The sequence below is a fragment of the Aristolochia californica genome, unplaced genomic scaffold (genome assembly GCF_029961685.1).
Source record: "Aristolochia californica isolate CCGP_79_NKW_82.1479 unplaced genomic scaffold, dmAriCali1.0.hap1 SCAF_16, whole genome shotgun sequence".
Taxonomy (NCBI): Eukaryota; Viridiplantae; Streptophyta; class Magnoliopsida; order Piperales; family Aristolochiaceae; genus Aristolochia; species Aristolochia californica.
Window position 1 is genome coordinate 19,688,359 of NW_027181837.1, and position 24,260 is coordinate 19,712,618.

Below are 24,260 nucleotides of genomic sequence, written 5' to 3' on the forward strand. Positions count from 1 at the left end.
TTAAAAAGTATTTTTTTCCACGTATATCCAAAACAAGATCATGGAAAATAAGAGAGAAAACAAGAGAGAAACATGGTTTATCTTGCTTGAATGCACTAGGAAAAAGAAAAATAATTAATTTTAATTTTTTTAATAATTAAAATAATATACAAAATGTCTTATTTCTATCACCATGAAAGTTTTGGGAAATTTAACCTTGATCCTTTGGAGCAAGGAAGATTAGGGTTTCACCTGCAAGAGAGGAAGAAAACAGATAGAAAACAAATAGATAGTTGTTGGGGTTTCCAAATTATTTCTTCTCTTGATTGTACAAGTGGTAGAAGCAGATATAAGCCAATTTCTCCCTATGATTTTAACTCTTTTGCTCTTTAAGCACACACACTTCCTTTAATTCAACTAACTAACTAGAAGTTATCACATAAATAACAAAAATTAAACCATTCAACTAATACTTTCTACCATTCTCCCCCCTCACCTATGTAAAAGACAAAAAACATAAATTGTTTCTCTCATTAATATATCTAATATCATGATGAGAAGTGTAAATTGCATACCTGTATAGATACAGGTTTCTTGACTGATCCTCCTTTGTTTCTTCCTTCCTTTCAGTATGTTTTTCTGCAACCATAATGGTTACATAAACAAGGGAACCGGTGACCGGTGGGTAACCAAGGATCTAATGTAGAGTATGCAAGAGGGAAACAGAAATTCCACATCAATTCATGTTCAGCAACCTGTTTGAAGTTGGGGGGGGTATACAACCATTTTTCGTGCTAAAAAGTATTTAATATGTAATAAACCACAGCAACCCAATGAAAAAACTAGTTTCGCCATATTTTCAATTGTGACGTCCTTCGCTGTCTACATGTTGTTGTTACAAAGGGAAAAAAATACCGCAGTTGTGGCATAGACTTCCTCAATGGGGCCATCCCATCACTCAAGTTCAAGTTCCTTCACAATTTTAAACGGGTGGGGGGAAGGCTCCTTCCGCCCAAACGCCACAATCAAAGGCGAAGGGCCGTCAATTGCTGTTTCCCTCTTCTTATACTTCTTACCCTTTCACCTGAATTCCTCTTCAAGGGAACACCAGTTAAACTATGCGGTGTACTCGAAAGGCTGAGGGGGTTGAGGCTCCTCATCAACAGCCATTGCAGACCCTTGCTGTGCGCTCGTTGACCCACCTGCTGCAGGTGAGGCCATAGAGGATGGGGCATCCGTAAGAGCTAGTACCTCGGGTTCATTTGGTCGCAGATCTCTTAAGAGAATAAATCCAGATGGTGCAGATTTCACAGGAACGTATCTACCTTCTTCCAGAAACTTAATGAACTTCTCTTGTGCAGGAACCACCCTGGCTGGATTTGTCAGAATTTCAAAAGATGGTTCCTCCGCTGCTTTCTTCTCTGATGTGCTATCTACCTGGAAAACATCATTGTGTTAATGTCGTATAATGCATGTAACATTTATTGATTTGGGCAATCCATCCAGATTTATGGACCAGAGTATGCGCAAGACAATAGGTATCTTTTAGATGTCTAATCAAGTACATAAGGAACCCGCTCCTTCAGCTGAAAAACAGTTGATAGTCATTCTTCTTTTTTGTCTCATTCAAAATTTTGGGAAGGAGCCCTTTAGATGGTTTGCACCCTTTTTTCAAGTCACCGCAAAGTCCACTTGCATTGTTAGAGAGAGAGAGAGAAAGAGAGAGAGAGACAGAGAGATAGAGAAAGAGAGAGAGAGAGAGAGAGAACTCACTTGCATTGAGTCACCATCCTTCGCACCACTCACTTGCATTGACTCGCCATCCTTCGCACCACTCACTTGCATCGAGTCACCATCCTTTACAGCAGATTTACCACCCTTACCTGAACTCACCCCTACTGAGACCTCTTCACTTGATGTTTTTTCAGCACCAGCCTTCTGAGTAAGGTCTTTATAAGCCCTGGCTTTAGCTTTTGCAGACGTGGACAAGACAGCAGTAGGGAGCTTTACTGCAGAGGCAGTTGTGGGTGGTGTAGTAGGGCGAGGGTAGTCAAACAGGGATGGTTTGGCATGTGACAGGAACTCAAACTTTGGTACTTTGACATCATAATTGAGACCAATAAAGGCAGTCGGAGAGAAAGCCAGGCTGACAAAGTAGATAAGTGGATACCAATACCAAAACTGGCTAAAAACAGCAAGCCCTACAACTGCAGTAATTTTATCATGCTTTGTTTTGGAGAGAAGTCTGATGGTCACATTCCTCCCACCAGCATCAAGAATACCAGATGCCAGAATTGCCCCCATCTTGCTCATAGTGTCTTCGTGCTTATCCAGAACTATTTTCTCTAACTGGCGCCTAGATAACAATAGACAATGAGAGCCAACATTATTCTAAGTCAGATAACAAAAGAGGAAAGCATTAAACAGTTCAAAAATATATAGTAGCAGTACCTAAATGTTCCCACACGAGAATCACAAGTTTCATTTGTCTGTACCATAACCATGGCCATGGCAATGAGTGCTCCCTGACGAACAAAGTCAACTACATCCAAAGTAAGGGGCTCCAGCAAGGAAATGGCCTCACTTAAGCCAGTTCCTGCACAAGAAATGCCAACTGCAAGGGCAGCACCATACCGAACGTGGGGGTTATAAGACTCTGACAGCAGCGAAACTATTCTTGGAGTCTGCAAATTTAACAAGATAAGGATCGATTCAAATTAAAAATGCTCTTACTGGCCCACAAAAATATTACATGATGAAGCAAATTTTGAATTGAAATGTGCGAAAAAAAAAATTATGATCCAAATGCTATCGAAGATAATGGCTGAACATCCATGCACATTATGCATTTGTTCAGATTCTATCATAACCAAGTGGAGACACATTTATTTAATAAAATATCGGAACTATGTCCCTCCGAAAGTCATGCCTGGCAATTAACTGGTATTACTGTGCCAAATGAAAAAGAAACAATTCCCTGGAACTTAATGCATAGGGAAGTACAACCAAATGAAACTCACCTGCTCAGGTTCAGAGTAGAGAACAAAGCCAAGGGCCAGAACTGCAGTTCTTCTTACATCATCACTCACATCTGACACAGCAAAATGCAGCAGCTGGCGAATTGCTTTATTATTAGCTGTTCCTCTGTATGCTAATGCCAGAGCATACATACCGCCATAACGTAATATCGGATCCTGATCACGAGTCATTTGCTCAATTAATGTGTCAGCTTCTTCTTCCCTTCCATAAACAGTAAGAGCAATTCCTAATGCTAATCCTCTGCAACAGTTTATGATAAAAGAGCATCAGACTTATTGGGGAACAAACACTGTCAGAATTAGATTACTGAAAACTTATAACTAAAATCTGCTGTAATACTAATAGCGATAAAAGACTACAATTCTCAGGAGATTTGAAGTCCATCTAAAAAAGTGAATTAAATTGAAAAAAGAACATAAAGCAATCTTTCAGATAACAAAAATCATGGTGATCTTACTACCATCTGTTAATATATCAAATAAACAGTCCATGCAAAATTTAAGGGACAAAGCATGACTTTTGCAAAAGGACAGGCTAACTTGAAATTTTGATCCTATAGTTGGCCAATCTTCTGAGGGAGAAAAATGTGAACATAAAACAAAAATTCTTTGCTTCAAAATTGCCTTATTTTTGTCAAACAATGTAAAAACTACCTTATGATCTTCTCATGCTGTGTGTCATGTGCATAAGCAAGCATCTCACTGGCCTTTTCACTTGCAGTTCCTACCATGAGTAGACCCATACTGATTCCAGCAGCCTCTCCAGCAACAGCACTATCTGTGTAAAGCACATTCTTGATGTCCTCATATATCTCCTCATCTGCTGTCCCTAGAGCAGCCAAGCCAAGACCTAAGCATGCCCCATGCTGAATAACCTATGAATTGAAGACACAAATATTAGATGCATTTGGTCTTTGTACAAACGTAATGGGAGAGAGGAAAGAAAAGAAACGACAAGTACCTCAACACTTGAATTGCGAAGACTTTCACGAAGAAACTGTTTGATGCCTTCCCCATGGTTTGCATGAATAAGGCCTAGAGCATAGAGAGCCCCACCTTCAGAGTACGGGCTCCCACTACCAGCAGCACCGCTTTGAGGGAGATAAGGTGCCATGAGGGATCTACCCTGCTGAAGATGGCCTCTATGAATAACACCTAATCCAGCAGTAGCACTGAATTTAGCCCAGTTGGTAGCCCTGCTCAACCAGTCCTGCAAGTCCAGATAAAGTGATCTAGCTGAGAGCTCATAAAATCATAGTAGACATTATTAAGCACATAATTATTGAGACGACACACAAACAAGACATGCTGGACACTGGCACCATCTCATCTTCCAGTTTCAATTTCTTTTTTTCTAATTCAGCATTAAAAACATATTTTTCTTACACAGTTGTTTTATCGTTGCTTTTTTTTTTTTGGCAAGCTAGCTTAAAACAAACAGAAGTTTGAAATTTTGATCCATAATCAACTCTTCTTTATGTTCAAACATCATTTCAAAATTACTTAAAGTGCACACATGGAGATTCTATTTTATCATTGCATGGAGAACGTGCAAAATCAGGAGAACGAGAGAGAGAGAGAGAGTACCAAGTTTTCCCTTAGAAACGTATCCACAGTGGTTCCAGCATGCATTATTGCATTGGCATAAATTGTTGCACTGTGGCAAACACTGTTTCTCATTTCAACAGACTGCTTTATTGTCTTAAGAATCAGAAGATCCGATCTGCGTAGATATTTCAGTAATAAACTTAGTAACATCAACTTGCTTAAAATATTGAAAACTTCCAAAAAAAAAACTGCGGGCAAGAACTATAATAACCTATTATGGCTGTACAGAAATTGTAATGTCAATTGTATTGAAGTATCTCCAGACAATATTGCTTTGACCTTGGACAGCCTCTCTAAGTAGGATGCTTCTCTGGGATCAATTTCAGGCACATTACCATTAGGTGCATGGGACTCTTCTGCCATTGGAACATCCTCACCTCTAGCAGTTGCATCTCCATTTTGGGCAGTGTCTGGCTGAGCACCAGACTCCATTTCAATTGGAATAGAAGTAAGCGTGCGAGGCTTAGGCTCTGGAAGTAGGTTTTTCACATTTAACAGAAAAGATTGATGCTCATTCTCCACAAGATCAAAGGCTATCTGAAAGGCAAGAAGAGCATCATCCTGCACAGGAGTTAAGAACATGAGTCACTATCAGAGAAAGAGAAAGACAAATAGATAGATAGATGGATAGAGAGAGAGAGAGAGAGAAACCTTATTTGGAGATTGAAGAAGCTTCTCCAATATCGAAGCAACATCTTCATGCTCATCCAAGAACATAAGACATTGGCAAATACTAATATAATCAGGAGAAGCTAATTTTTTGTATATCTTGACGAGAAGCCGAAGGACCTGTAAAGAACCAAACAGTAAAGAGTTAGAAAAACATGACTAGTGCTGAGGTAAAGTCACTCGGATACCGGGCCTGGATTCAGCCACGAATTCTTGTCCATATCCCATTCTGAATTCTTATCCATATGCCCCTGAGGAACAGGAAAGTCTATGGTGCATCTTGCTTTCGACCTTATATGGATACATGAAGATTGACATATCTGATACTCTTCAAACCACACCAGTCATGAAGCAACCCCACTGATTATTGTTGGCAAAGAAAATTCCCCTGTATCTCTTTTTTTGGAGGGGATGATGGAAATTTTATTAAACAACCAAAAATAAAAGAGAAAACAAGCTATAGCTGAGAAAACAGACAACAACTCAATATGAAAACCCACTCCGAGAATCAGCCAGGCTATTAGCTGAATAAGGAATGTGATTCCAACATACATGAATCCCATTGGCAAGGTCCAGAATCTCAGGAAATTTTGCTCATAATCTCCATGGAAGGTCCAAATTCTTCTAGCACCAATTATAACAATTAGAGAGAATCTGCTTCCAAATGAAGGAGATCATAAAACACACCGTGAAAATTCTCAATTCTTAAACTAAAGATCTTAATTCAGTTTAAGTAGAGTTGATGATCCCAATATGGCTGGATAAGGGGGAGAACAATAATCTCAATGCACCCCATTGAAACTGGGTTTCCTCTAGAACCTCCATTAGATATAAGGGTACAGACCCAACAAGAGGAGGGATCCAAGGGAAGATAGCAGCAAAGGCCAGCCACCTGCCTCTAATTCTTCCTAATCAAGTCGCCTGGATGTTCCTTAAACTCATTAAGTAAAGATATCCCAGAGTGAATCACTGAATAATTTTTTATCTCACTAATGTTTTGTTGATTATCTCTTCCCATAAACCAATGAATCACAGCCAAGAAGACTTGCCAAAAGACCCTGAAGAGACCAAAAGATGTATTCCATGAGAAGATCTTCAGAGGATACTCAAAAGTGCAAACTAATTCCAAAACTCCCACCAATGTATCCAACATTTCTATGGAAAAGGAAAATGAAGGAGAAGATGATTGATCTATCTTCCTCATCACCAAAGTGTTTGGAAGATTCATTGTGTATTTCACACACTTACTCACATAGCTCAGCAGTCAAAATCTTGACTGTGGAATCACATAAATGACAAATAAAATCTTTGAACAACTCCTGAGTTCTAAGCAGGAGAGAACAGATGAAGAGGTGAAGAGGAAGGTCAAGGAGGTTATAGTTAGTTGGCAACCATGAATTCACAACTCTGTGATCACAAATATCAAGATCTACCTAAGTTACCATAAAATGGCTAGCAGAAGTTGTTTCTTGATCATCTAAAGTTCTTCTAAAACTAATGTTCCAACTTGACTCGTTAACAATTGGAAGTCCTAGAAGATTCAATCGACACATACAGATCTGGCATCCCTGGAAAGATCAGGATAATAGCATCAGGGTATGGAGAATTGCCTGATTCTGCAGGAAAGAAGCTCTATGTGGGAAATGTCCAAAATCCACAAACTTTCATCAAGAAAATGGTGAAATTTTCTCTCTATCAAATACCCAAATGCAGATCTAGCCACAGAAATTATATATATCATCAAGTAAAGAAAACTTATCAAACAAACATGACTGATTTGGGAAATCATATTAAGAAAACTCAAGCATTTATAAAAATGTCATATGGACAAATGTAATCTGGGTCAAGAAGTATCCTAATTAAGACAATGAGAAAAAGTACCCGTAAATACAAGAGACGATACAAAAATATTCTCAAGTAAATGCACACTCTTAGATGAAGTAACAGCTAAGATGGGGCATGAAAAAAAATATAAATGTAGCGAGTAGCTGCACTTCTTCAGCCAGGTTCTCAATTTTGGCAAATGGTGTTGCTAAGGGGTTCTTTAAGACATCAAGGGCATCTAACAAGGAAACCTATCTCACCTCTCTTCTTTAACCTGGTCGGTGAAGCACTTACTAAGACTTTGGACAGAACCCATTTTGGTGACTGATTGTCTAATTCATGTACAGGTTTCCCTCTTGAGACCCCTCTTCTTATATTTGTAGATGATACTATCTATTTTTGTGATAAGTCAACAGACAAAGTGCACTTATTTTCTGAATTTTGATTACACATGAATACTATCTATTTTTGTGACAAGTCAACAGACAAAGTGCTCTTTTTTTTTTCTGAATGTTGATTACACCATGAATATTACACTTCTCTCTAGGGGTCGCACTGAGCCAAACCAGCTCGCAAGCCACTTGAGATCAGTTCAAAGAAAGCTCGGCTCAATTCAATTTTTGCTTGAGCACAACTTGAGCTCAAACTTGGAATAACGCCCGTTAAGTATACAAAGCCAAACTCAAGATTTTCCAAGCTCAGCTTGTTAGCTCGTGAGCCGACTCGTTAGCATAGATTATCTTACAAAAATACCATTTACCCTAATTGCTCTCTCCTTTGGTCCCTCTTTAGTTGGTTGATGATTGCTCTTATTTACCTCAAAACCTCAAAAACGATTGATCATTCAGTCCTTTCGAGTCCCTCAATATCCAGTGGTACTATTTGCCAATGGAATAAACTCTATTGATGAAGAAGTTTACTCTTTCTATTAAGTTTATTAAACTAGCTATTGTACATTAGTATACTTTGTTGCAAAGTCTTTGACTCCTCTACAATAGTGTGAAATTCAATGGTACTAAGCTCATCACCAAATTCTTTTTATGTATTTATTTATTTATTTTTATAGTTTTAAATGTATGATGAGCTCTAACCCGGCTCGAGCTCGAGCTTGAACTCATTTAGAATTTTTTGTTCGAGCTCGAGTTTAACTTAAGGCTCAACACTGAGCTCGAGCTCGAGCTTGAAGTCAATGGATCGACTAGACGCCACCCCTACCTCTTTCCCCCAAGGAGACTTCCATCGAGCCAAAGGCCCAATCCCAAAGTTATGAATGTTAAAGTCTTGCTTTCAGTCAATGAGATGCTATGTGTGTAGAGAGTTAATTGAGGGAAATCCACTCCTATCGGGGTCAATGATCCCCACTTGAGCAGGCTCAGTGCATGGCATCTCTCATCTGTTCTTGGTTGCATGGTTAGCAACCTGTGCAACTCTTACATTGGATTGATCACTTACTCTTTGGGATCCGATAAGTGAAATTCAAGAGAAGACTCAGTTTGGTAGGGCTAATCCTTAACACTTGCAAGGTGCCTGACCCCTTCAAAATGTACACTAGCAGGCCTTCCCAGTTATTTCTTATCATTCCTTCAGTGTCCAGCTAGAGTTGCACAGAATATTGAACCTTTGGAAGGAACTTCATCTAGAAAGGTGCTGCGAACAAATTCAAATACCATTTTCAAACTTGTTACTGACCTTCGTTAAAGTGAATCACGCTCATGTTACTAATGATGGTAGGATACATATGGAACCTCGTTTCAAGAAAGCCTCTCTTCAATCACGAAGCAAGTGAACTTGGGCTCCTTTTTGTGTAGACCAGACAGTTTCTTCTACAAAGGCCCAGGTGATGATAACCTGATAAACTTATTTGGACTGCTGCTAAGTCTGGGTTGTTCTCTGTTTCTACATGCTATAAATATATATTTGATGGGCCCACTGTGATCTACCCTACTGCTTGGAACCTTATTGGCCTCCAAATGTTACACTCAGGTGGTGTCCTCAAGAGAAAAAATCCAACCTGTGACCAACTGCTATGAAAAGGCATGTAGCATAATGACACCTGCAAATCCCGCAACGAGGTTGAAAATCGATTGACCGTATTATTTGCATTGCCCTTTTGGTCTCAAGGTTTGGAACTCTTTCCTCCAACATTTAAGATTATGCTACTGCTTACCAGCTACTGTCAAAACTCCTCATCAGCAGCTGCTCCTAACCACCTAAAGTGGGATTGCTATTCTGGGGAACCACTCTTGCTGCTCTGACCTGGTTCTTGTGGATCAAGCAGAAAGATCAAACTTTTGCTCCTAAATCTAGTTTGATCGATAATGTAATCAGAAAAATAAAAATTAAAGTCATGTCATATCACAGAGGTTCTATATTAGTGAAAGAATTTGAACAAATTCCTGCTGCTATCATGAAGGACAATTGGAGAACTACTGTCTCTAGCCAGCACCACCAAGAAACTTGATAGCCTAGACCTCCACAAATTAAACTTCAACAAAAATTCTCAGGAGAATATCAGTCCTTCAGGGTTTGGGGTGTTGTTTAGGACCACTGGCTACCCTTCTCTTACTGGGACCTTTTGTGGAGCTGATTCTACAACAGCAGAACTCTAGGCACATCTTAACGACCTTATCATCTACAAGAGGCATTTCAATGCCCTGGTAATGGTTGAATAGATTCTACAGTAGTAATTCCTTTGGCAAAGTGGGAGACCACTTATAATTGAAGGTTTGATTAGCAATTCCAACAAAATGATCATACCGTGACCTGTATAAAACATTATTTGTTGCAAGTTCTTCAATAAGCAAACTTTGGCAGCTCAGGCATTTGCAGCCTAACTAGTAGCTAATCTTTGAGCTGATTTTAATTAGCTTCAGTGTAGCTTGCATAGCATATTGCTTAACACGGTTTTGGCCTTGTTTGTCTCTTTTTCTTGTTCAAATAAAATTCCACATTTATTGTGAAGGACTCTAAGATTGTCATGTGTTGGATGAAGAAATCAGCTGAGGCAACATTGAGATTTGAAAATCCAGTGATCTGAAGCAAGAGATATCTTCCATAATTTAGATGTCTCTTGGTTTCATACCCTTAAATTGGCCAACACTGCAGTGGATTTTTTGGCCAAAGAGGGAGCCCAAACACAACATCTTGTTGTAGGACAGAGTTGTCCCTTTAGTTTTCATTCCTTCCGTCTTGCTTTCTTTTGGGGGTTCCTTCCCTTCTTGTATCCCTCTCTTCTTGTTTTCAATGAAATAGTCACCATTCCAAATAAAAAAATACAATTCTGCCTTTTCAAAGATAAAAAAATAAAAAACAAAATCTAGCCAGTCAGACAATGCAAGGAAGAGCATCTTTCCTTACCTCATGCCTGTATTCCCTTCGATTAACAAAGGAATGGGAGAGGTTAATACAATAGGCAAGAGTTCCCTGAACATTATCACTGCTTGTGATAGCTTCCTCAAGCTTATCCAATCTTCTACACTCGACTGCCATCCCCATGGCTTGGTGATATTTTCCGTCCAAAATACACCTACATCAGCACATAATTAATAAACCACCAGCACCCAATACTAAAGTGAAAACATGCCACAAACTAATTAGAGAGAAATATTTCAAAACAAAAGGAAAGGCAAACATGTGAAATTTTGGTGCATACTTTTCTAGCATTTTCTCCACAATTGCTTCCAGTCTAGGATCAATATTTCTTGCTTCTTCATTTGACTCAGCAGCTTTTGATTTAAGGCTTGCATATTCATCGATAGCTTTAGCTGCATACAGAAGTGAAGGTTTCAATAAGCAAAGAAATTTGATAAGAATGCAAAACAATTACAAGAAACTGAGTGGTCAAAGCTTACCCAGAAGTGTATGAACATAATCAGAATCTCCTGAGATGTCAAATAGAGGTCCTGCACCTAATGCGTATGATAAGCTATCATTAAGTTCCCCAAGGTAGTAAAACACCTGAGCAAAGCAAGGGAGACCAGTGTCAGTGTCAGAAAAAGATGCCATGGTATGGGCAGACTTTTGTGCATTTTTCCATTGGATGCCATCAGTTTAACAAAGCTCTGTATCAACATAATAAAAGAAAAACAACATTAAATAAGTATATGTAGATGTAGGTTGTTGAAGTTCCAAAACTTTCAGGACATCATTTTTTATCATCAATTGCAACTTGGATCCATTCAGCCATTTATTATGAAAACCATCTTACTATCATCATCATCATTGAAGCTTAGTTCACTACGATATTAGGGAATATAGAAACCTACCAGCCAAGTTTGTTATCAAGAATGAAGCACATAATGAAATCCTTCTCAAGATGTATGGAAGCCAGAGATTTTTCAGAGAACTCCTTTAACAATTGAAATCACAAAACAAAAGAGAACTTGAAATAAAAAACACTGCTGTCAATGTTTTAGGACAAAGTCACCTTACATGAGCATATCATATTTTTGCATATTACAAATTCCAGAAAATTTGACAAGTAATTTAAAGTACATGGGATTAGTAAAAGTGAAAGAATAAAAAACATAATGAAAGACGAGAAACATTTTGAAGAATATATAAGGCCCAGTCAGTGGAAGTACCTTCGATACAAGAAGTGCAGCAAGCTGTCTCTGATCTGAGTCCGCATCTTCATATAAACTTTCTCTGAGAAAGAACAAAAAAAAAAATCAGTCCAAGAACAACATCTTCTGTGCAGAAAAAACTTGTGGCGCTGATATGCATTAACTGAATATAATAAGAAATGTTCTATTAAAAACTAAATTATCTAGCTCAAACAAATTTACTAGCTCATGCAAAAATACCAGGCACTGAGCCTTGGTCTTGTACCCTCGAATAGGAATAAATTGAAAAGAGAAATGAAAAAGTTGAATAAATTTGTTTTATCATTACAAAATCCCAAAGGAACTGAGTTTCTGTTACTCAACACTGGCTACTTGTTTCATTCTTGCATAACTGTAACGTATATAAAGAAAGAAAGCTCCTTCCAGCCGAGAAATATGAGTTTTATATGTGGCAGTCATAAGGGGCAACGTACGTTGTGATCGATAAATTTGAAAACCCTAATACTTGAACCAGCCTAAACGACCTAAGCTTCCTTTTATTTTCTTTCTTGAAGACACTAGGCCGAAACTATAAATAAGAGCGCATAGTCAACTGGCTTCTAGCCACAAAATTAATTGGGGCAACAGCGCAGCTTCTAGTCTAACCTAAAGTTCAATATTCCAACTTAATTGCGAGATTGGAAGATCCGAATCTGTAGATACGTCTAAGGAAACTGCCAACCAACCGATAGAATTAAAACCCTAATACCTAAAAATCCCATCAAAAGCAATTTAACACAAAACACAAGCACCGCCCAATCTAACTCAAAATGCGACCTGATGAACCCAAAAATTCCAGACCTAAGAACAAAAAAATCGCAACCGGATCGGCCCGCAAGAATAATTCAGAAAAAATGATGACTTGAAAGATTAAAAACGCGGAACGAACATACATGACGGTGACGCTAGCGGAGATCTCCGGCCAGAAGTAGTCGACAACCCGGATGAGTTGGGAAAGGGCGTGTAGCTTCAAGAGAGGCTCCTTCTCGTTGAGCATAGCCAGCATAGCAGAGGCGGAGCTGACGTTTGTAGCGGAATTAACGGTGGTGGGCAAGGGGCCCTCTGCGGTGGCCATATCTGCAATCTGGCTAGGGTTTTGCTTGCTGCTGCGGGTCTGAATTTGCTCCTTCCCCTAGTCGGATCTTTTCTTTTCTACCAAGCGAACGCTAGAAACTTTAGAGAGAAGTTGTCTTTCTAGTTTCAACAGGAGCGAGGATTTTTCATTTTATATTTGTATATTGCCAGTGTAAACTCAACTGGTAGGTCTGGTGTAAATGTTTCATACGGAGAGCCCTAGATGAGACTCGACCTTCAAAATGTCTAATACGCCTCAATTGGATTTAGGACACAAAAGAATCATATTCTACTTTAAAAAAAATTAAAATTAATTAAAACAAATAAAATAAATAAATAATTTAAACAAATTTAAAATTTTAAAAAAAAATTAAAAATATTTTTGTAGAATTTAGGATCCCAACATTGAGACGATGATTAAGAAACTTTGTTCAAGCTTCACGTGGATTTTTTCTTGTTGATGACGCAAAGACTTGAGTTGCGCCAAGATAAGTTATTTTTCGTTACTCTTCTTTTTAATAAGATTGTTCCTGATATTTTTTTTTATCTCTGGAAGATGATTAATGGATGATATTTCTCGTCCAATCCGATGGAAGTATAAGTGTTTCATCTCTTATGCTTTGAAGGAATCTTTTGTATTTGGTTTGCTTTATTTCATGCAATATCAATTAAGCAGTTGTTCTCTTGCATATAAGTTCATTTTTTTGTGCTTGAAAATCACATATGGATCAAACTCTAACATCCTCGATGGAGTGTCTGTTGATCATCATGATATAAAGCTCATTGATGCATCTACTATATCAGTTTCTCAAATTTGTTGAAGACTTTCTACATGTAGTTTTTTTTTTTTTTTGGCTCTCTAATTAGCTTGAAAAAAATTTGGAATTGATTGCCAAGGGAGTGCAATTTTTTTTGGAAAGAAGGTGTTGGATCTTACCACAAATCTAACCTTCTATGTTGAGTTATTTTCTGGACTTTTCTACCTAAAATATTCCAAAAAATAAATAAATCGAGGTTGTGATTTATTATACAAGTTGGTGCATTTTACTTAGAAGGAAAGTTTCCGTCTTGAAAAGGATTTGATTTGGTCTATGATAATTAAGGAAGATTGAAAATCTTTCCTAGATGGTATGACAGTACGTGGGATGATTATCTATGTGTTTAAATGCTTAATTAAGGCAGGATAATTGTTGTATTGGGTATCCCCTTGCTTCCTTCCTCAGGGTAAGGCTTTATTTTAAGCTCTTGAGATTTGATATACTTTTAAGATTGCTTTGTACTTGAGAAAGTATGAGATCCACCTTTCATGATATTAGACAACATGAAGAATCTTTATTTTATGCATGATTATCGATTAAAGCTAAGTTAAGCTTTGGTTGTTTCTTCCTTCTCTCGTGTTGGTTCATCTTTGTCTCGACTTGGTTGGTTTGGTTTGGTTAATAACATAAGAAGTGAATTAGTGCTTGTTGAGGCTTGTTAAGCCTCAGTTATTAAGCCTTGGTTAAATCACTCAACTTATGTATTTCATAAGAGTATTGTTGATTTGGTATGGGTGAAGATTATATGGCTTGTAAAAGTGAACTTCTCAAGATTACCACTATACCCTTGAGAGGGTTGTCAAACTATTTGAGTTATTCCCAATCGAATAGGAGGTTTCTCATCACTCGAATTCTCTTACGAGGTTTAACCAAACTAGTTTCACTAGTTGATGAATAAGATAATTCATATAGTAAATGGCTCAAGAGTGACACTTTGGTCATCAGTTGTTTAATAAACAGCACGAACGGGCATATGGCTAACAATGTCATCCACCTTGAGACCGCTATACAGATTTGGGACACTTATGCCAAGTTGTACTCTAGTACAAAAAACTTATAAAAGTTATATGATGTTTTTCAAAACATATTTAATACAAAACAAGGGGAGAATCTAATGAGTACTTAGCTCAAATTAGAGGGCTGATTTAGTAGTGGAAAATTGCTCAACCCTACTCCACTGACATCTCTGTTCAAGAAAAATAGCGGGATGCTTTAGCAGCTGCTATTTATTTGGCCAATATCAAGCCATCTCTAGAGGTGGCCAAATTTCAACTTCTCAACTCCTCAACACTTCCACCATTCGATGACATAAGTGTCACACTACTTTAGATACCAGACCCTTCTTCCACCTCTTAGACCGAGGTATCATCTGCTATGTACTTAGGTAATATGGGAAAAAAAAATTCTAACAAAGGGTATGGTAGAAATTATAGATGAGGCAAAGGAAGAGGTGGTAGAATTGGTTCTGGTCTTTCAAGGACTGATAACCGAGTATGTACTCACTACGGTGGACCGGATCATCTAGTGGATATTTGTTGGAAACTTCATGGCAAGCCAAACTGGGATATATCAACCAGACCTCAGTTGATACCAATGAAAAGAAAGAAGAAAAAATTGAGTTACAAAAAGACAAGAAGACTATCTCCGATGAGTTATTACAAAGAATGAAAACTTTGATGGTATCTATTCCTACATCTTCTACTATTGTTGTTGTCATCACTGCATTGGGTAATATCTTTGCCACTTCCTCCTCTTCATCTTGGATCGTTGACTCAGGAGCCTCTGAGTATCTTACAGGTAATAAGAGTATTTTATATTCTCCATCCCCATGTTTTCCAGACAAGTTTATTACTATAACAGATAGATATCAAACCGAAGTTCTTGGGAAGTGACCCTCCTCTGCTACACCCACACTTTCTCTTACCGACGTCTTATTTGTTCCTCGATTCCCATTAAATTTGTTGTTTGTTATTCAATTAACAAAAAGGTTAAATTGTTCTATCACCTTCTCACCTTCTTCTTGTGTTTTTCAGGATCTAATAACTAAACAGGTGATTGGTAGATACCATAAACAAGGGGGAGGGGGGCCTCAATTACTTGGACTTGCCTCTAGTGACTGCAAATTTCACTTCTCAAACAAAGGCTAAATTGTGGTACAACATATTCGGGCATCCGTCAGCAGCATCACTACAACACTTATTTCTTTTTTTGGAATCTTTGTCTAGTCTGAATTGTGAAGTATGTCAGTTGAGCAAACACCAGAGGACTACATATTCTCCTCAAACTGAACTTAAAAGTGTTGCTTCCTTTTCATTGATTCATTTGGATGTATGGGGACATTTGAGTGTTTAGAATATCTTTTAAGTTAAGTATTTTGTTACATTTGTTGATTCTCACTCGAGTTACGTGACTATTTTCATTCAAAGATAGGCATGAAATCCTTTCTATTTTTAAATTATTATTTATGTCATGGTATCCACTCAATTCAGGGAAAAAATAATAGTACTTCGGTCTGATAATGCTAGAGAATACCTATCAAGAGAGTTTCAATTATTTTTGTAAGGATAATGGCATTATCCATTAGTCACCGTGAGCTTACACTCAACAAAATTGTGTAGCCGAAAGAAAAAATAGGCATCTCTTTGAGGTAGCTCATGGCCTACTCTACTCCATGAATGTGCCCTATTTTTACTAACCTCATGCGATTCTTACGACCTATTTCCTTATTAAATAGGCTACCATCTTTGGTACTTGGTCACATGTCCCCATATTCTTCGTTATTTCCAGATGAAGACCCTTTCTCCCTTCCTCCCTTCCTTTGAAAGTTTTTGGTTGCACATGTTTCGTTCATGTCACATCCCCACAAAAAAAAAGTTAAAACCCGAAGGCTATTAAATATTTTATTTTGGCTTACTCTCGTACCCAAAAAAAATTATGTTTGATATAATCATTATCTTCTGAAGCTAATTATTTATAGAGATGTCATATTTTTTGAAGATACATAATTTTATACTTCAAAGGATGCTCCTCTGGATCTTTCATCTATTCCAGTGGCTCTGAAGCTTGTTGTGCCTCTTGGTACAGATCTCTCTATTAAGCCCCTTGAAGGATCAACCAATATCACACCTGTGGAGTTTACTAATCCTTTCGAGGTAAGTTCATATTTCCCTCTAGTGTTTGGTCCACCATTTGATATTAGGCTCATAGCTCTTTAAAATGAACCTAGGACTTGCACTAGGCCCTCTACTTTTCATCCTATGTCTAATTTTTTTTCTTATCTTCGTTTGTCTTTTCCTTGCTATTAAATTTTTGCATCTATCTCTTCTATCTCTATCCCACAATAATATCAGGAGGCTCTAAGGCATCCAGGATGGATGGCGGCAATGGAAGAGGAAATGAATGCATTATATGAGAATCATACTTGGGCCTTGGTTCCACTTCCTCCAGGAAAGAAACTTGTGGGTTGTAAATGAGTTTTTACTATTAAGCACAATCATGATGGTTCAGTAGCTCGCCTCAAGGCCCATCTAGTTACACAGGGTTATACTTAGTGTTATGGAGTAGATTATAAAGAAACTTTCTCCCTGATGGCCAAGTTAAATTCGGTAAGAATTTATTATTACTTGCTCCAAATTCTTATTTGTCGGTATATCAATTGGATATGAAGAATGCATTTTTGAATGGTGATATTAAGGAAAAATTTATATGCATCAGTCACCTGGCTTTTTGGTTGAGGGGGAGTTAGTATGTAGATTGAGGAAATATTTATATGGCTTAAAACAATCTCTTTGAGCTTGGTTTGACAAATTTAGCCAAACAATATCGTAGTTTGGATTCAATCGGTGCTCAATAGATCATTTCGTCTTTGTCAAAAATACCCTAAAAGGAAGTGTATTACTGGCGGTTTTTGTGGATGATATTGTCTTAACTTGCAGTGATGCAAACAATATAAAATAAGTCAAAGAAAATATATGCAAAGAATTCAAAATGAAAAATCTTGGATATTTGAAATATTTTTTGGGTATTGAGGTCTTCTAGTTAAAGCATGAGATTGTCTTATCTCAAATAAAGTATGTTCTCGATTTACTTGAGGACACAAGGATGATGGGATGTCGACCAAGAGAAACTCCAATGGATGCTAACGCAAAACTATGTGCAAACTCTAGAGAAGATATTGATATAGGTAAATATCAAAAACTTGTGCTAAAGCTTATTTACCTCATCGTCACAAGATTGGATATATCATACGCAATAATTATGGTTAGTCAATATATGCATAAACAACAAATTACCGATTGGCAAGCTTTGGAGAGGATCTTGAGGTATTTAAAATGAGCTCTAGGGAAAGACTTTTCTATAAAATTCATGGTCACTTTAACATTTAAGGTTTCGTTGATGCAGATTGGGTTGGATCACCTGATGATAGGAGGTCTACTTTTAGGTGTTGTACTTTAGTTGGAGGTAACCTGGTTACATGGAGAAGTAAAAAGCAAAATGTTGTTGCAAGATACAGTGCAAAAGTAAAATATAGAGCTATGGCCCATGTAATCAACGTGCTTCTATGAATCAGATCACTTCTTACTAAATTAGGGTTCTAAAAAGAAGCCCCTATAGAATTATACTATTACAACCAGGCAACCATTCATATTGTTTCAAATTTAGTTTTCCATATGAGAACAAAACATATTGAGGTAGATTGTTACTTTATATGGGAGATATTTCAAGCAGGTATTTTATCTCTCAGACATATTTCATCTCAAGGATAGGTGGCAGACATACTAACAAAACTAGTCACATCCAAGATCCAGATCACTATATGCGGCAAACTGGACATCTACGATGTTCTCTCCTCCAACTTGAAGGAGAGTGTTGGAAGATAAGCTCGAAGTATAGTGGCATGATGTAAATTATCTTTGATTTTTTGTCATTTTCCTCCCTTCTTAGGGTAAAAGGTAGTGATATAATTATTGAGTTTCTCATTATCATAAATACATTGAGGGGGAGGATTAGGCACGTCACTTAACCTAATCCTCCTTCCTTTCTTCTCTCCCTAAACCCTAAAACCATCATATTCCAACATACTAATAATGATTTAACGTTTGCATTAGGCTTGGAATTAAGTCGGTTTTGGGTTGGAGACCCCTATGTTTAGGTTTTGTCTAGATAAATTCCTAATAGGTCAAATTCAAATTCAGATTCAGATCCCTTTTGGAGAAGATGAAGCATGCTCAAGCTTTGTAATAATAGGTTCGAGTCAATTGGAGTTGGCTTTTTACTATATACTCTTGAAATTGGCTGGGGATGATGGAAGGAGGGGAGGAGGTAGGTCGTTGCATTAAAAATTAGAAAATAAAATTTAAAATTATAACATTAATTTTACCCTAAATTCAGTGAAGGGCTAGGAGAAGAAACTTCAAAATCTAGAAAAAAAGAAAAAGAATAGTTTACAAACAACCAAAGGAAAAGATAAGATCAATTTTAACATTATTTAGGGAAATGTGAATAATTTTTTTTTCTTCTAAATTCATAGATCAAGAAAAAACTAAAAAAATAATTTTGATAGCAAATTCAATTTCAAATGACCCCAAGATAAAAGCAACACTAGCAAAAATTTCATTAACTGAAAAAAGCTTGAAAAATCTATACTTCACATTTTGTCTGAGTATCTTCATTTAAATTGAATTCATTGGGTTGTATTATTTCTTTATTGATTATTTATTAAATGAAAATACGAAACTCATAACCATGTCCCTAAAAATTGCCACATTTTTTATCTACAAAAGTAGATAAGAGATAGAGGGGTGACACATTTATTATTTTCTAAAGAACCTAGTTACCAAACACTCCATGACCCATCCTTGCCCTACCTCTTATGGCTTGTCTCAACCCTACTCTTATACTGCCCAAATACAACCTAAAACTTATTTTACTTGTTATCTTCTATATTTGAATATAAGAGACAACTTTAATACGAGTTTAAAATTTATCGGTGGCGTCCAAAAAAATCAATTTCGTCTCTCAACATCTTAAGGTTTTAATAATTTAAAAATACTTAGTTTGAAAATTTTAAAAGTCGAGAACTAGAAAGTGAGAAGTTAATGATCACAAACGGAGTATGTAACATAAATGTTGTATGTGACAGGCGATAAAAATAGAGCACAAATGTTTTACCATATACTACTCTATGTTTTCTATCGAGCAATTTGCATCGAAAACGCACCCGTTAAACTTTATTTTTATCACTCCTAACTTGTACACAAAAGTTGTACATGTGACAAACAATGTATGACCTCTTTAGGTCATTAGGATGCACCAAAGAAAGAAGAAGGTTGACACAATGGTATCATTTTGTGGATTTTATATTTATTTAAAACTCTTTTTAGGACCAACCAAGTTATTAAATAAGAAGGCCAATTGGGTAAGTTTCACCCATGTATGGTATTTTATAACGTCTGGTAGACGACCGAGGGTCAAACCAGACGCCAGACGCCTGGCTTTGGAGAGAGAAGAAAAAGAGATGAAGATGCACAGAATCCGCCAGAAAGCAGCGGAGAAGAGCTTTTAATTAATTTCCGCGACAAGCAAAGCTTCAGGTTCTAGTCTTCGCCGCCTACCCTTTTCTTTCTTTTACGAGTTCTTCATCTTGGTCTGGACAGTTTATTTCTTCCTACTCGGTACCTTACTCGTGGCGGCGTTAGTGGGGATTGAAGAAAACGCGCTGAAGTGTTTGTGCCTCGTCGAAGCTTCCGCTCTTTAGTTTGATTCCCATGGATAATGATTTTTTTCGGTTGTTTGAACGTTTCCAAGTTTGATTTTATTCCTGCGGTCTCTGTCTTTCCTATCTTATCTCTCTACTTGGTTGAAATCAGCGAATTCGGGTGTCCGCGTTAGGGTTTTGCGGTCTTAGTCTTCAGATTCGAGTTGCTACTCGGTTTTTCATTTTTTATGCGAGGGACATTTGAGATCGGTTATTACTGGGACCGAAAGTTGTTCCTGTGTGGTGTCTTTGTAATTTGTTAATTGGTTTGTGCATCTTTGAACGGATTTCGGAATTTTATTTTATTTTTGGTCGAGGATTATGGTCTAGAAGAAGAAACGATGAGGTATCAGGTCTGCTGAGATAAGACTTTCGGTAAAGTTAGTTTTTCAGAAACCTTTGTTGGGCAATTAGGGTGACGTATCGATTTTTAGTATCTTATTTTTCGGCTTGCTCTTCAGTTCTTGTGCCAACATCCGCCTAAGCATCGGCTCGTTTCTTGGGTTCGTTTGTGAAAGTTTTTCCTATTGATTTCAGTGTTTTGCTTCTTTGGCAATCTGAGGTTGTATTTAAGCTGGCAACTTTTATGTTTACTAGATTAACAACTTTCCAAAGTCCGATCCCGCTCCGTTTTCCTGTTGTGTGTTGTCGTTCTTTCCCTTTTCAGATCTCTGATCCACTCTTACAAGGATTTGAGTTTTGAAAAGGGGAAATATTTTTATTTTTTTCAGTAGGTTTAATTTAGACTTCCATCTCCACCCGTTGTTTTTTTTTTTTTTTTTCTTTGTAAATTGTTTGTGTCACAAATTTGTGTGGATTGACAGCTGTATTTGTTCTTATCCATTTAACGTAGCAGCGTTTGTTTGTTTTATATTTCTAAATTTTCAGCATTTGATCAGCCTACCAATCTTGTACTTGTGAGAGTTTGTGAATGTGAACAGCGTTTTAGAAAGAGTTGTCCTTCTGTTACATTCTCTCTCTCTCTCCCTCCCTCCCTTTTTGGTATGGCAGACTTTAAAACCGTTGGCTCTTTAGAAAGAGGTGAGCAAGTTATTGCTGCTGCACAGCAAATTGTAAAAGCCTTGGGGACGAGCAAGAATCCAACTGAAGACATGATAAAATTCCTTTCAAATTTTGATGCAAACTTTTCGAAGTCTAGGATGCCTGAATTTGTGGTCAAGAAAGCTGATAGAAGTCAGGTGGAAGAAAGGCTTGAAATCTTGCAAGACAAGATCATGAGTTGGGACTCCGATCAATATATGATATGGGATTCTAGTCAAGAAGAAGCTTCTGATTACTTACAAGCTGTTGATGACGTTCGAAATTTGACGGAGAGCTTGGGGGGCTTCTCTCTAGAAGAAGACAACCATGTAGATAGTGAGCTTCTCCACCGGGCACACGGTATCCTTCAAATGGCAATGGTAAGGCTTGAAGAAGAATTCAGCCACATTCTTGTTAAGAACAATCAACTTTTGGAGCCCGAGCAACTTTCTTTCAACTCATGCGAGGAGGATTTTGTGAATGAGGATTCCATGTCATCCTTTGAAGCTGATTCAGTTGGGTGCACTCAAGAAAGGCTTTTGAGGGACAGCAGCCATAATTTGGAAGAATATATCGTTGATCTGATTCATCCTACCTCAATTCTGGACCTTAAGTGCATAGCAGAAGCTATGTTCTTCTCTCATTATGATCGTGAGTGCTGCCAAGCTTACAGTAGCATCCGGAAGGATGCGTTAGATGAGTGCCTCTTCATTCTTGAAGTTGAGAAGATGAGCATTGAGGAGGTCTTGAAGATGGATTGGAGTGATCTAAACCAGAAGATAAAGAAATGGAATCGAGCTATTAAAATTTTTGTTCGGGTTTATCTCAGCAGTGAAAAACACTTGTGTGACCAGATCTTCTTGGAGTTTGGGTCAGCCAGCAGGAATTGTTTTGTTGAAACCTCAAAGGGTTCAATGCTGCAACTCATGAATTTTGCTGAAGCCATTGCAATTGGACCTCGCTCCCCAGAAAAGCTGTTCCGCGTACTTGACATGTATGAGGGGTTAGCTGATCTTCTTCCTGATATAGATGCTTTGTTCATGGAGGAGGCTGGATATTCTGTTAGATCCGAGTGTCATGAAGTCCTCAAGAGAGTGGGTGACTCCATAAGGGGCATATTTTTGGAATTCGAAAATGCTGTTAGAACAAACACCTCATCAAACCCTTATGCGGGTGGTGGTATCCACCCTTTGACCAAGTATGTCATGAACTACATCAGAGCTTTAATGGATTATAGTGATACCCTGAATTTGCTTCTTGAGGATAGCTCTGAGGAGGACCAAATGTCACCATTATCAAATTCAAATCAGATAACTGAAGAAGATGAACAACGGAGATCTTCTCATAGTGTCACTCGGATGGCTCGTCGTCTAGGGTCAATCACTTCCACTCTTGAATCCAACCTTGATGCCAAATCCAAGTTGTATAAGGATAGTTCTCTGCAATGCTTTTTCCTTATGAACAACATCTACTATATGGTTCAAAAGGTTAAGAATTCTGAACTTGGAACCCTTTTGGGGGATGATTGGATCCGAAAGCACAATAGGAAATTCCAGCAGCAGGCATTGAGCTATGAGAGAGCTTCATGGAAGTTCATTCTCTCATTCTTGAAAGAAGAGGGTATTTGCAGTCCAGGATCAAGCTCAGTTTCAAAGACTGTTCTCAAGGAAAGATTCAAGAGCTTTAATCTTGCATTTGAAGAGATTTACAAGATTCAAACAGCATGGTTGATCGCAGATCTACAGCTTCGAGAGGATTTGAGGATTTCAGTTTCTCTCAATGTTCTTCAAGCTTATCGGATGTTTCTGGGGAGGTATGCTGGTCATCTAGAATGTTCAAGGAACAGTGATAAGTATATCAAGTACAGTGCAGAAGATCTCGAGAACTACTTACTTGATTTTTTTGAAGGTTCCCCGAGATCATTGAACAATCAACGAAGGAGGTGAAATTATACCACCCATCTCAATATTTTCCTTTGATAATTGTTCTTCTCCCACGCACTCAGAGGTTTGTCAAGGCCGGTTTTAGTTTTCAGTGCCATACTTGTGATAACAAAAATTTTTGTACTACTTTGTGCTTGCAATAACTTATATCCATTTTTGAAATTTTTTTTGTTGATAGATCAGTTTGATTTAAGTGTATAAAGTATGTGTTGTAGCCTCATTTTTTCCTGCAATCATCATCCCCGCTTAAAATTAGTCTCTTGTCCTCTGTTCCTAAGGTACACTCAGATTGAAATATCGGTTAATCAAGTGATTTCAAATGTTTAAATAAAGCATTCAATCTGAGTTGCTGAGAATATTTCTTCCTTTCTTGCCATTAAAGACCACACCCACTTCTGAACATTTTCTTTCACTCAGTTGACAATGAGTGTAATTTCTGCTTGACAGATTTGTTTGAGCAGCAGTTAAAGTAGGAATATTGTTTTTTCTCATAAATGTGATGCTGTAATGTGTTGCTGTGGCGGCTGAGCTAACAGGTGGGAGATCAGACGAACTTCATCTGAGCTTTTATTGCCCCTCTTTCAGAAATGTAACTTCCTATAGTTAGAATTCTGCTCTATACTGCACAAACGGTGGTTTCAAAATCAGTGGTCAAAGTAGTTTTTGTTCTCTCAATAGGAATTTGACATCCACGTTAAGGTAAAATTGGTATCAGATGAACAAGTAAATGGTTCTCCATCATCTCCGCCCAGCAGAACCATTTTTTTTTTAACAACGGAGTCGTACTTTATGAATCTGAGCAAAAAATGAAAGTCAAATTCCTTATCCGAGTTCCTTAAAAATGAAAACCGAGGAAGATGAAACGACTAATAGTGCCAGTGCCACCACCCGACGAGTTCCATGGA

General features: G+C 37.7%; 2 protein-coding genes across 2 annotated transcripts; one reads left to right on the forward strand and one right to left on the reverse strand.

Moving 5' to 3' along the window:
- Positions 1-698: 698 nt before the first annotated feature.
- Positions 699-12,921, reverse strand: LOC137952539 (26S proteasome non-ATPase regulatory subunit 1 homolog A-like). Its single transcript, XM_068799622.1, has 14 exons — positions 12,616-12,921; positions 11,702-11,765; positions 10,970-11,075; positions 10,771-10,882; positions 10,476-10,644; positions 5,277-5,414; positions 4,837-5,186; positions 4,605-4,740; positions 3,979-4,227; positions 3,672-3,892; positions 3,000-3,258; positions 2,431-2,663; positions 1,753-2,335; positions 699-1,416 (listed from the first exon to the last, which is right to left on the reverse strand). The coding sequence occupies exons 1-14, from the start codon at positions 12,795-12,797 to the stop codon at positions 1,096-1,098; spliced, it is 3,123 nt and encodes a 1,040-aa protein (XP_068655723.1). The 5' UTR covers positions 12,798-12,921; the 3' UTR covers positions 699-1,095.
- A 7,181-nt stretch (positions 12,922-20,102) lies between these two features.
- On the forward strand, positions 20,103-23,534 carry LOC137953872 (exocyst complex component EXO70E2). Its single transcript, XM_068801410.1, has one exon. It carries the CDS (start codon positions 21,376-21,378, stop codon positions 23,356-23,358), a length of 1,983 nt encoding a protein of 660 aa, XP_068657511.1. The 5' UTR covers positions 20,103-21,375; the 3' UTR covers positions 23,359-23,534.
- Positions 23,535-24,260: the final 726 nt, after the last annotated feature.

What these genes read in the sequence shown, in the direction of transcription:
- LOC137952539 (XM_068799622.1), bottom strand. Translation starts at nt 12,797, where the DNA reads ATGGCCACCGCAGAGGGCCCCTTGCCCACCACCGTTAATTCCGCTACA. An exon ending in TCCGCTAGCGTCACCGTCAT is followed by an intron (nt 11,766 to 12,615) that starts GTATGTTCGTTC and finishes GTTCTTTCTCAG; the next exon opens with AGAAAGTTTATATGAAGATG. An exon ending in CTGCACTTCTTGTATCGAAG is followed by an intron (nt 11,076 to 11,701) that starts GTACTTCCACTG and finishes TGCTTTGCTCAG; the next exon opens with GTGTTTTACTACCTTGGGGA.
- LOC137953872 (XM_068801410.1), top strand. Translation starts at nt 21,376, where the DNA reads ATGGCAGACTTTAAAACCGTTGGCTCTTTAGAAAGAGGTGAGCAAGTT.